Source organism: Equus asinus, chromosome 1 (assembly GCF_041296235.1).
Source record: "Equus asinus isolate D_3611 breed Donkey chromosome 1, EquAss-T2T_v2, whole genome shotgun sequence".
In the NCBI taxonomy this organism is placed as follows: domain Eukaryota; kingdom Metazoa; phylum Chordata; class Mammalia; order Perissodactyla; family Equidae; genus Equus; species Equus asinus.
Window position 1 is genome coordinate 178,406,829 of NC_091790.1, and position 13,852 is coordinate 178,420,680.

Genomic DNA, 13,852 nt, shown 5'->3' on the forward strand with positions numbered 1-13,852 from the left:
AGAATGACTTGTGAGCTAACAAACATGGGCATCCACTGGTGCTGCCATATACTTTCTTGGGGGTATATCTCAGTGGTTCATATTCACCAGTTAGGAAACCAGTCAAGGATTCTGACCTTGAACATAAATATCCCTGACCTCTATAAATAGGATGCAGAGAGACACTTCAGGGTGGGTTTCACCAGAACCAAGGGAGCTAGCACTTCTTATGAAATGTGAATCAGCAACAGGATAAGTTGAGGCAGGAAAGAGGGAGGAGAAAAGGGCCCTATGGGCCCAACAAAAAGTAGCATAAAAAGAAAATATTGTTGTGAAAACTTTCAGCTCAGAATGGCCGATTTTCTTTCCCAAAGGCCATTAATCTGAATTTACTTCCGCACAACTCACTCTTTAAAAAAAAAGACAGTGTAGTACATTACAGACTCACAAAGTGCCAACTGAGTTAGACACCAATGGTTTATCGTATCATCCATAAAGAGATTGCCATCAAAACCTAAATCTTTCAGCCTCTCATTGTTACACAGGTGTTTATGCATCTACTAGGACCAAAAAAAAAAAAGCAAAATAAGGCAAAAGATACCACTTGGAAAGGAAATTGCAGGAAACTTTCAGCTCTGCTCTTTCTATATTATCAAAATGCCCCAAATAGAGACACACTAACCACCATTTTGAGAAGAAAAGAAAAGCATTTACTAGGGTCACCTGTAAAAGGGACATCTGCCACCATAACTGATCCACTCTGCTAGAATTCAGGGCTCTGGCAAACACAAAGGTGACTTTTTGCAAAGCTTCCCTAAATGAGGCTTATAATAATTTAAAATACTTCTACATAACCAGAAGTGCTACCTATAATAATTATTTAGAACATATTACCTACCCAGTGGTAGCTTTGGAAACCATATTTCCTTGGTATTAATTAATTAACCACAGAGAATTGAATTAAGATCAAATCCTATAATGAAGTTTATTGTGCAGAGATATTATTAGACATCAAAAATATGAAAACAAAGTATAAAAATTAATATAAAATACTTTAAAATATTATGACTAATTTGCTGTGACATCAATGTCACAATCATTATAATTTGAAGATAAAGACTAATTTGCTTTTAACATGTACTAATGTCCTCATTTGGATAAGGGCAAAAATGTTAACAATGAAAACTTATTAGAAAAACAACAAGTTCAAATGGCTGAGCATGATATGGAGTTTTATTTTAAAAACACACAAATTTTACCCTTTAGTACTTGGGTAGAGAAGCTGAAGTTGAATTTTCTCTCTACATAAAGTGCTAAGATAATTCATCTAATTTTAATCTTTGGAAAGACTCAGTTACATCTTCAGAAGATTCTCTGGGTTTCTTAAGTTTTCAGAATGTCGCACTTGCACATGGGGCATGTTCTATGGGCTAAAAGCCAGGGGTCAATGCATGCCTTATGGAAAAAATGTTTGCAAGTTAAAATACGTACTACATCTTGGGGTTTGTATATGTCGAAGCAAACAACACAACTGTCTCCATTTGGATCTAGTTCCTTATCCCCTTCTTTGAGCACCCGCAGTTGAAGTTGACCAATAGCTTTCTTCACGTCTGCTTTTATCTGTCTTCGCCTGCTGCTGGAAGAATTGGGCACTCTAGCTCTCCAGGCACAGTACAGAAAAAGGTAGACAACTGTAGCAGCCAGGAAGGTAAACAGGGACATGACATAATGGTTTATCCATGGTATGTGCATTCTCCCCACTTCAATGACGATTGTCACATAGACTCCTTTCTGAATCAAGTGCAAAAGTTCCATGCCTTTCAAGTTGCCTATCATTACTGCGACGATATTTTCCGTTCCCTGGTGAGACATGGGAAATACTTTGTTACCCGTACCTGGATAGTTATAGATGATCACCCCATTTGCTCCCTTCTCTGCCGCCACATTGATTTTGTGTGTAAAAGTACAGCCTCCTCGTTCAATGAGAGCCAACCAAGAGTCTGCCTGTTCGGGCCTGATGAAATTGGTCATAGGATTACAAGCGTTCTGATTCCATCCTTCAGGGAGTACCACCACACCAGACACCCTTTCCAGAGGAGAATGATTCCCGAACACTCCACTCTCTCCTAATTCTGATATAATCCGATTTCCCACTTGAAACGTTATATTCAGATAGGCTGTCCAAATGGCTTTTCCTTTTGAGTCAGGAAGGCTAAGTAGTAGAAAGATGCTAAGCTTCAATAGTCGAGAAGAAACACAACTATGAGTCGAAGGAGCAATTCTAAGTAGGCTCATTCCTCTATTTGCCTATTAACTGACAAACAAAAAAACAACAATCATAAAAGAAAGTAAAGAAGCTGGCTTCGATTGTTGGCAGAAGATAAAGCATGTAAATGGAAAAGGTCTGTGTGGATCAAAGATATCTTGCTCCTTCCAGCATTTTTATTTTTGGCAGATTATCTTTCTTATAAATGAAACAGAATAACAAGAGTTGTTGTTACTACAATGTGATTTCAAGAAAATTATGACTTCCTAATGGGGAAATTGTGACATCAGAGGTAGTTAAGCCAATCCAAGTGTTTATGTCAGTGCACTGCATACTGAAATCCTATTGGCCAAAAAGCTACCAAGCAATGACTCATGGTATACAACAATTTGAATAAACTCTAAAGCAATAAATAAATAGATAACTTTTTTTAAAGCCTTGAGTTTCTTTCCCACTCCTAGATAGATCGAAAAGCTGCCTAACCACTTTATATTCATTGTTTTTCTATCTGTAAGGCAAAGTAGTTATCATTCACATATTTGTGAATGTACCTGGCCAGTCACCAGTTCTCTGTGCTACCAAATATGCCACCCTTTGGGAAGCAGGAACAAATCATTCCCACTCTCTTCCAACATTAAATGCTTATTCCAGGCCTAAAGATTCAACATGAGGACAATGTAATCAACTTATATTGTTAGCCAGATACACTGCCATCTTGCAAGGCAAATTCAACTTTGTTCCCTAAAACAGCTATGGACAACCCACTATGTGATATGATAGGCAAATATTAAGCATGGGTCATATATTAAAGAAAATAGATATACGCCTACTTTGTGGAGATTATCTAGCGAGAGCAGATTTTAAACAAACACACAAATGTATAACTGCAAGTTGTGAAGGGAAACACAGAGTATCAAAAGAAAAAATAAATGTAAAGGGGATTAAACTTTGATTAGAGGTCCAAGGCATTGCTCTCTAAAGAAACTGATGCTTAGTCAGAGACTTGAAAGATAAATCAGAATTACCCAACCAAAGAATGAGATAAGCCTTCTGGCGGAGGAACAGCAATTTCAAGACCTTAAGATAGGAAGGAACATGAGTTTGGCAAAGTCTAAGAGGAGAGCACCAAGGGTGATGGAGGAGGAAAGGCAAACAGCAATAAGAGGTTCAGGGTCATAAACGTTAGACTAAGGATTTTGGATTATGTCCCAAGGACAAAAACAACACACTTAAGGGTTCCAAGCTGGGGAGGTGACTTATAAGTGTTTTCAAAATGTTCTCTTTTTAGAAAGTACACTTTGGCTGCCTTCTGTGGAAAATGGATTGGAGGAGAAGAATACAGTATGAGATGCGGTTAGGCAAAAGACAACAGTGGCCCAGACTCTTGAAATAGCAGTAAAGAAGTGAAGACATAGCCAAGTCTGAAAGTTACTTTAAAAGTTGAAATAACAGACATGGTAACTGGAAGGGTAGCAGTAAGCAGAGAAAAGGATAGCCACAAGTATCATAAATCACTACATTACTTTAGCGCTGCAAACAAGAGCATCTTTACTGCTTTAAACGTGCTTTAATGCTTGCTTGCTTTTAATTCTTCACCAGGAGTCTGTTTCAGGGAGTGAATAAATTGGCAACACTCACTCAAACATTTATTTAATACATATATAGGACACATCCTATGCACCAGGCATGCCATAAAGCCCTGGGGACACAAAAAGAAAAGACAATCCTCATTTGCTAGTGTGCAGAATGGACATCAACATTTAAATCACAGGCATATTGAGAGAATTTTGTCATTTTGGCAAAAGGATTTATTGTACTCTCTGGACCATAATATTTTAGTTAATATTTGATTTTAAAAATAAAATTGGAACCAATCAACTTGCCCTTTCATACAATTTTATTTAGGTATCATTCAGTTCACATCTGAACTGTCTTTACATGTAGACTTTTCCCAAGTTCATATGGAGTGGGAACTCCTGGCTTATTCTATTAACATTGACAAAGTGAAGCCTTACTAAGAAGACAGTTTATATCATCATATTAGAGGCTGTTTCTTAGATTTGTGATTATTTAACCTTTCGGGATGGAATTTAAAATATAATGTAGTTGTAATTTTGCTTTTTAGTTTGCTGATTTTTAAGGGTGAAGAGTTTAAACAGTAACCACACTTTGGCTCAAAACATATATCAACTCTAAATGTTCTTCGTATGATTGAAAAGACTGATTTGAAGAATTCAGAGTATTTTTTTCATTATAAGACCTGAAGTGGTTAAGGCAACGATAAGCAGAACTTCCCCTCTCTCCCACCTGAGTCTTAGAACAAATGCACCTATAACAAACAATCCTTTATTTCTAACACAGTGGTTTCTCAGATGGGGGTCAATTTTGCCCCCAAAGGATATTTAGCTATTTCTGGAAACACTGTCTCCAGATTGTCACAACAATGGGGAGTACTACTGGTATCTAGCACCTAGAGGCCAGGGATGCTGCTAAACATCCTAAAGCACACAGGACAGTTGTGTGAAATAAATAATTATCTGGTCTCAAATGTCAGTAGTAACATTAAGAAACCTTGCTCCAACAGAGCAGGCTTGGGAGGGAGAAACCTTCCCGAAACTCTCTTATCCTTGATGGACAATCAGATCTAAGCTCTTATCATGCAGTAAGCTTTTCTAATTGGCAATACATCCATCAAGGATGATGTCCTCAACTCATCTTCATTTCCACAGTTCCCCTTGGAATAGGAACAGTGAAGACCTCCACGAGTGACCTATTAGTCCATGAAGCCTGACTACAAATCACATCCGTTTTATACTAGAAACAGATCCAAGATGGTTAAATGGGTAGGAAGAGTGGTAGGCTGGAGGACTGATGCTACTCTCACCTGTTCGTTTTAGACCATTTATTCAATGCATAGACCTCCTTTCTTTTTAACAGCTAAGTAGTAAAGAGGTTTTCATTCTGCTGAATTTTGCAGATAGGCTACAGAGAACTGAAATATATTACTAGGGTGGGTTGATCCAGTGGTTCAAAAACTCCCTGCTCCTTCCGTCTTGCCATTCTGCCTGTTTAAGTGTGTTGATTTCCCTCTTACGTCAGCTGACTTCATGAGGATCCCCAAGGTGGATATTATTGTTCTAGGTATCAAGAGGCAGAATAGCAGACAAGATTCAGAAGCACAGAGACTTTTCTACTATCTCTATATAAGAGCAAGGAATTTTTTTTCCCCCCAGAAACCTACCAGACTTCCCTCAATGTCTCTCCGGCTATCAGTACTTCATAAACCCATGCCTAAAGGAACTCCTGGAAATCGGAGTAGAGTCACCATGATTGGCTCAGGTTAATCATGATTCATCCTGCTGTGGAGAACCCCTTCCCTTGGCTGAGCACATGGTAAGAGAGAACACGAAGATAATCAGTCCTCTGCCACCAAAGGAAAAAACGTGTGAACTGGAAGGTGAGTAGGTTAACAAAATGGCAGCTACAGGTGCTAAATTCCTGAGGTTTACCCAAAGGAATGATACTTACGTAATCATTAACCACAACAAACTTGTAATACTTATTACACTCAAGGTACTGATATGAGCTGAAGTCTATGTTACAGAGGACACAACATGGCCCTCTTCTTAAGGAGGTCACCATCTAAACAGGAGAGTTATACACAAACTAGGTGTATGCATCTATATATCCTATGATTCTGGGTTCCAATTAAAATTTCAAGAAGGTTATAATTTTCATTAAGTTTGGTAGAAAAAAATCAGCTGATCCATCCCTCTGCTGTTTATCCGCCTCTGTTAAGAATGCTCAAACTTCCAGAAATCTCTACCCTGATAAGAAAAATAGTCAAACACATTCACATAGCATTGCCCAGGGACTATCTTCGTGATGCACGGAATACCAAAGAGGCTTCAATAAATTAGTCCGCAAGTTGCAGTATCCAGGGCTATGATATTATTAGAGATCTCTTGGAATCCACAAACCACACTGAATTTGCATTTAAGCTTGAAAACAACTGTATAGGTTTTCTGCAAGTAATTAAATGCACCATAATGGGATTTGGGAGGAACAGAATACTAAGTAGTTTACTGAGAACAACAAAAAAGGAAATAATGCTAATGATAAGTATTTTCCAAAAGCAGAATCTTTATTTTTAAAAATTTATAAAGATAAAACTAAATTTTAGTTTAAATTTTATTATATTTGTTTGCAAACTGGTAAATCCTCAAACATTAATGTATTTTCTTTCTCCCATAATAACTTAATCACTACTCCCATATATATTCTCTCAGACATAAGCAACAAAAAATTTTTCTTATATTCAAGTACACTTTTTCCTCTTGATATTTCAGAATCCAAGGAAAAGAGTGCTGAACATGCTAAAACAGAATACAGTAAGTTTTGAAAAAGTAATGCGCTTCTGAATTACGTTGACAGTCATACAGTATAGTAGGGAAGGTCCAGATGAGTGACACAACTGGGAGGAAAAATATGGGAGGATGGTTTAAGATCTCTGTTAACTTAGCAACAAGTACACACGAATCTGAGTTTTTACAGTAGATTCCAACCAGGAGATTAAGTGTGACAGAGGAAGGTGATGGAGGTAGGAGAAGGCAGTAAGAGCAGACAGGACAGCTATTATCAGAAGGCTCTTAACTGAGGTTAGCATCGCCAGAGGTCCCAGCAGCATGCAGCTCACAGACAGCACAGAGCTCATGGCAGAGGCAGCAGGCCCCAGGAGCGTGGTCTCATGAAGCCAAAGTTTCAGGGGCAAATACTAGCAGAGAGCTGAAGCAAAGAGCAGAAGCAGAGAGCAGGGACGCTGAAAAACCAGTTCACGGTGGGACCAGAGCCAAATCTAGTTGATAAGTAAACTCAGAAGCTTCTAGAAGAAGGGTCTCGAATATTTCCCCTATTTAGATCTGGGCTCTGCTCCCAGGCCAAAAGGGCCTGAATTTAGGGTTCAGGAAAAGGAAGTTTAGCTGCCAAGATAGGAGGAAATATGAATGGGGTCCCAGTAAGCTATTTTACAGACAGAAAATCACAAGATTTACACAGGCTCTTCCTTAGTTATTATTAATATTAACCAATATAACTTTTAATATCATTAAAAGCTCTGGTAATTAAATATATTAGAGAAAAAGAAACATCTAAAACAGACAATACATTTTACATTATATCACTAACCATGATTATTTCACTATGTAAACCAGGATTATTATTCCTATTTACCTGCATGCCTAATGGTGGTACACATGAGGAAAGTTTAATTTGTATAAGAGCTCTGAGAAGCCTTTGTGACATTAAAGAAAAGGAATACTCACCAACATTTCTCAAACACCTAACACGATGCCTGGCTCAAGAGCTTGTTTGAATGAATGATTAATACGGTCAGGTTTACCACACTTGAATACTTTCCACTGCTTTAGTTTGGCCTTCATAATCATTCCCACAGTCTAGAATTTTGCAATAGCATCTTATCTAATCTCCCATCACTGTTTTGCTCACCTTGAAGTCATTCTGTTGCCATGGCAACCTATAGGAAAAAAAGGAATGAAGTTTACAATGGCATTCCTGTTTGCTTAAAACCTTAAGATGGCTCCCTCTATCCACAGGATAATACTCAAGCTTCTGGGAATGGGATATAAGCCTCTCCAGCCTGGTTCTCTTTCCTTCCATCCAGCCTCATTTTCTACTATTGTCAGTCCTGAAATTTACGCTTCTTCAATTCAAATGGCATAGAGTTTCCTGTGCTCCCATTGCAGCGGCCACTATATATGACCTTATACAGGCTTTGTTCCTTCCACAAAACTTAATCTGTCTGTCCCTATGGTGGGTACACTGATTAAAAAATGGCCCCAATTGCTTTCTCCCCTGTACCAATGCCCTCTGCAGCATGACTCAGCAGGTCCTTCCATCAGGAGGTGGGATTTACTTCCACATCCCTTGAATCTGGAGGGTCTGGTGATTTCAGCTGGTGAATAGACTTCATCGGAAGTGAGATGTGCCAGTTCCAAGTCTAAACCTCAAGAGGCCTTGCACTCCTCCCCTCACTCTCTTGTAACCCTGCCACCCTCAAGTGAAGGCAGCTAGCCTGACAGAGGAGGAGAAACTACTCGGAAGAGAGCCAAGCTGTTCTAGCTGAGGCCATCCTAGATCAACATACAGATGGGCAAACATGTGCAAGAGCCCAAGATGAGCAGAGATTATCTACATGATCTTCAGGTGACCACAGACACATGAGTGAGTCTAGCTAAGACCTGAAGAATCACCTAGTTTACTCATGAACTCCTGAGCAATAACAGATGCTGACTCTTTTAAGCCACTGAGTTTTGGGGTGGTTTATCATGCAGCCGCTGATATAGTTTCCTCCACAAAATTATCTACTCTATTAATCTCCTTGAGGGCTGAGATTGAGTCTTTTTCTCATTTGTTTCAAGACTCAGCTTCCAACACAGTATTGAGCACATACTTAATATGTGCTCTCAATGAAGAGTGAATTAAATTGATAGTCACTATCTTCCGTATTCTAACCTGCACTATTCCTCATGCAATAACTTATCTATTTAGTTTTATCTTCTTAAGGGTGATCATTTCAGAGTACAGAAAAGAATATGCATAATGAATTCAACCTTTAATTCTTCTAGAGATTTAATACTCATAAAACTGGATTTCTTCCAGCCACACCTGAAAGTAAAGCTAAATGAGCATTTGGAATATGACCAAATCCCTTTAAATTTTAATGGATATAAATCAATAAGTTATACTCTCTTCTGCATTTTGAATTTAAGTCAAAGTCTACATAACTTTAACACTAAATTCAAAACAACTTTTTATTCTCAATCTATCAAGTTAGAACATAGAATGGTCATCAATAGTAGAAAGACACTGTTACTAGTCTGGGAAGTAATGGGGGAAAATCCTCACACTGCGGCCTCTCCATTAAGAGGGATGTGGGAGGAGCTGAACATCCCTAGGTAAACACAGTGTAAGGACAGTATTTGGTGGTACTGTTATCTTTGTTTGAGCCTAGGACAAAATACATCTTAATATTAACACAACCATTTAGACTGGACTTTTGTTTGAAAAGGTGGAGAATATGCAATATATTCAACAAAGGAGAAAACATATCCAAGCAGAATCTTCTGAAGAACCACCAGAACTTGTCCTGTTCTCTTAACAGACTATTCTGCTCCTTTAGTTAATAAGAGCCTAGGATGAGGAGCCAATGGGTGTGGAGGATGCTTTTGGGGCTTGGTCATTTCAAAGTTGACCAAAAACCCTAAAGTAGATTCTAGACCTCCCTAAGTCACAATCAGTCCCTAAAGGTTTGCATAAACTTTGCCTTCCTGAGACTAGTCCCCATGGAGTGTGGTTAACTCTGATAGCAGCACAGAGGAGAGTAAGGAGATTTTCCCATTTAGATCTCTTACATTTTCCCAATTCACAGGTCACAAAATCCTTACTCATTTATTAGGCAATTTAATCCCTCCTGGGAGGCAGCAGAGAAGAAAAAACACCAATATGGAGTGACCACACTGAGTACAAACTGTAAGGAAGCACACAGCTGTACCAAAGACCTGCTATGAAACCCAGTCTCTGCCACACGCTGGCGGTGCGAGGTAAGCCAAACTGACCTCAGTGCTGTCATTTGTAAGATGGGGACGTAATGCCTGCCTCCTGAGGCCGTGGTGACTACTGGATGCCCTATTTCACATCTATTGGTAAATCACCAAGCACACTGCTAGCAAGGCTGGGGCTCAATAAATGGGCCTTTCTTCCCCTTCCCAATTCTATAAAGCCTCTTTCCTCCATTCTCCACCCAACACAATTCTTCTCATCCTTTGAGACTGAACTTAGTCTCCCTTTCTCAATCTCCCCAGCCAAAACCACCTGCTTTCTGTTTGCACCTATTTGACTGTCCTTTAATTCTACCATATTATATAGATGCTTATATGTCTGTCTATATCTTTGCTTGACTTCAAATGTCTCATGAGGAGTAGTGTCATCTATTTTTATAAATTCTATTCCCGCCTCCTTTCCCTTACACTAGCACCATAAAACTTGCTCAGGGTCCCTGACAAATGTCTGACTTTTCAAGCACTTATTCTTCAAAATATTAAGATATATCAGCAGCTTTGGCAACCTCTGTTTTATACAGACGCCCATTTAAAAAAAAATTAGAATGGGCAATGATTTGACAAGTCTTCCCTCAGCTAAGAATTACTGTGACAACAGTTGCCCAGAAAAAGGCTTATTTAATATCACAGGATCAGAGGCCATCTGGCTTACATTTTCTCTCCAAAAGTCAAGAATAAATTCCATCCACATCTCTGTATCTGAAAAATGGAATAATACACAGCCACAAGTCACAACTGTTCCTGACATATAAGTACACCCTACTGAATTAAAAATCCTCTTTAATTATCTTTCATATATCAAGATATATACATATACCTCAAGTCATAAACCAATGCTCATTATCAGGAGAAAACGACATCAGATTAATTTTGTACATTTCAGTACCTCAAAGAAAGCCATAACATCATATCAGCAGTAATACTTAAAGCAAAAAGTTGTAAACACAACCAACTTTCTCATCAACCCAGAAGGTTTCTATCCCCAGCCCAAGATGCAGTCACATCCTGCAATCCCCAGAAACCTTCTGATGAATCCAGTCCAAATTATGCTCTTCCTACTATAAACTATCAAAGTTACAAGATTTTGTATAAAAAAACAGTATATACAATATATATTTTTTTAAATAAAAATAAATCAAATAGTATGTATATTAAGAAATAAGCACTATTTTCTTGATTTTTCTATATCCTTAGAAAATTATATACTACCTTGTGGTATTTTTCATCCGGGTATTTAAAATAATGTTACTTTTTTCCCCCTCTTATGAAGGCTTTTTGGTTCTCTCAGATTATAAGTTCTTCAAGGGTAGGACTTTGTTATATTCCTTTGTCTTCCTACAGATCCTACTACACTTAATTTTTTTACACTTTTTTTTTTTTTCTGAGAAATATTTGTCCTGAGCTAATGTCCCTTGCCAATCTTCCTCTTTTTTTGCTTGAGGAAGATTAGCCCTGAGCTAACATCTGTGCCAATCCTCTTCTATTTTGTATGTAGATCACCGCCACAACATGGCTGACAAGTGGCGTAGGTCCGTGCCCAGGATCCAAACCCACCAACCCTGGAAGGTCAAGTGGACCACACCGAACTCAACCACTATGCCATGGGGCCAGCCCCCTACACTTACTTAATTTTATATAATAAAGGTGATTCTCCAGCATAAGCAGCTGACATGTCATGTTGTTTTTCCACATCCTCTCCAGCAGTACAATCCAAGAACCATCTAATCAATACCCACATTGACTTTTTTCACTCATTCATGTAAATATTTATCAAGAACCTACTATGTGCTTACTTCTAGGTGGTAGGGCTAGAGCAATGATCAAAAAAATAACTTCCTGTTCTCATGAATCTTTCATTCTGTGTACCTGGGGATGCAAGGACGAGGTCAAGATTGTATCTTATCCAAGAAGCTTACACTCTGACGTAATAAATACTCTAATGTGCGAAGCAAATGGCAGAGAGGCACAAATGGCTATATCCTGCCCCAAGATGGAGCAGTGTACTCTTACACAGCTCTGATACCTTAAGTTACCACTTTCCCTCATATACTCCACGCAATTTAAGGTAAAGCAGCCCATACAGCACATTTTGTTCACAGTCAAAGCTTCCTTCATTCAGGCTCTTGAAGGTTTTAAGTTTTTATATTAAAAACAAATCTTTGTTGTATATCATTTTTCATAGTTAGTCTCCTTAGTTTTACCAGGAATAGAAACTGTCAAGTTTCACAGGTTTAATTAATTCTGATACCAGACTGCCTGGGTTTGAATCCTGTATCTACAGTAGCTTTGCAACCTTGGGCAGGTTCCTTGAACTTATATGCCCCAGCTTCTTTACCTGTAAAACAGGGATAGGAATAGTACCGATTTTTTATGACTCTAATGAGGATGAAATGAGAAAATGTACAGAATCTAAGGCACTTAGAATACTGTTTGGCTCATACACAGACTGGTATGTGTTAATCACCACCACCATCATCATCATCTTTATAGTCTTATTCATTCTATTGGAAAAGAATGATGCCAGGGTCCTTAAGGACTTTCTCAATCCTATAATTCTAAGAGAGTCTCTATATTGACATAGAACATTTGGTATCAGTTTTCATATGTAACATTAAAGACTAGAGACCTATTACATAAATGCCTATTATCATCTCCACCAAAACAGCTAAAATGTGATTGCCCATTAGAGACCAAGTATTTTGTGATTCATAAAGGATGCATGAAACCAGAGCTTGTTTTGAATATTATTGTCATAAGGTACATGCCAACTCAAACAAAAGGTCTTTTTTGTTTCCTCATACCCCCAGACCTCCCAGAAAAACAAGTAAGAGTAAAACAAAGAAGCAAAGCTTTTGATTAGCTCTCCTGGCATGGCATTTCTCAACATGTTGAAAAGAGCCTTGTTCCACTACCAACTCAAGTAAAACTGAAAGTACATCCATGTCATCAATAACATAAAATTTGAGATTTAAGGAAAAGAGGTTATGTTGGAGAAGGCAAAAGTGTTTGTAAAATGCACATTAAAAACCAGTTCTGGGCAAGAGCTAGAGTTGAAATACTGTTCTAATGTCTATCTGAGATTATACTAACAGATTACGCAAGTGGGAAAACTAAATGATATTCCATATAAATGAAGGGGGAAAGTGATACAGTTAATCTGAAGATACGTGGGAGTGACAGCCTCTTTACCTACGAGTATATAACGTGGACATGATACTCATGTTTCTATCCTCTCTACAACTTTTGAATTGTTTCTATTTGTCTTAAGTTTTTAGCTTGATTTTCTATACCTTACTTTTTCATTTTAAATTCTTTGGTAAATTTCTTCTTTAATGCTTTTCTCTCAATCATTTAATAAAATCAAACCACAAGTAGGGCCATAGGGGAAACAATTATAGAAAGAATTTATGGTAAACTGGAGAGATGGACCTACACAAAATTTGTTATTTTATGTTTATATCTCAACAAAAACATACATGCAATATGGGTCACTAGATGTGGGGCATAGATCTGTCATACACAAGAATACAACTACTGAAGGTGATTAATGTAGTGTTCTTCAAACTGTGCCAGCTGATATTTCAAGTATAGTACTTTTATAATTTGTTCAATTATAGTAATTTACAATGATATTGCTATTAATAACGATACAAGCTTCAATTTGAGTCTTTAACTGAACACTCGGTGTTTAGCACTTTATGTTTATCTCATTTAATATTCACAACAATGTGATGAAGTAAATACTATTAGAATCTCCATTTAATACATCAGAAAACTGAAGTCACCAAGTAATCTGTTAAACACCATACAGCTAGTTAAGTAGATGAACCAGGATTTGACTCCAATGTCTATCTGAATGTCTCATAGCCCAGTTACCTTTGCTTTTTATGCCTAGGTCCAGATGCATAATTATTTCCCATATTGGATCCTGGACAAGAGCAAGTTTTTTTTTTTTTTATGCTGAGTTAGT

At 37.9% G+C, this 13,852-nt stretch overlaps 2 protein-coding genes across 11 annotated transcripts in view; both read right to left on the minus strand.

Moving 5' to 3' along the window:
- CADPS2 (calcium dependent secretion activator 2) overlaps nucleotides 1-13,852 on the minus strand; it is a 496,507-nt gene that overhangs the window by 337,470 nt on the left and 145,185 nt on the right. The window lies entirely within an intron of this gene.
- Nucleotides 1,254-2,407, minus strand: RNF148 (ring finger protein 148). The gene has a single exon (XM_014839150.3). It carries the CDS (start codon nucleotides 2,272-2,274, stop codon nucleotides 1,363-1,365), a length of 912 nt encoding a protein of 303 aa, XP_014694636.1. The 5' UTR covers nucleotides 2,275-2,407; the 3' UTR covers nucleotides 1,254-1,362.

What these genes read in the sequence shown, in the direction of transcription:
- RNF148 (XM_014839150.3), bottom strand. Translation starts at nt 2,274, where the DNA reads ATGAGCCTACTTAGAATTGCTCCTTCGACTCATAGTTGTGTTTCTTCT.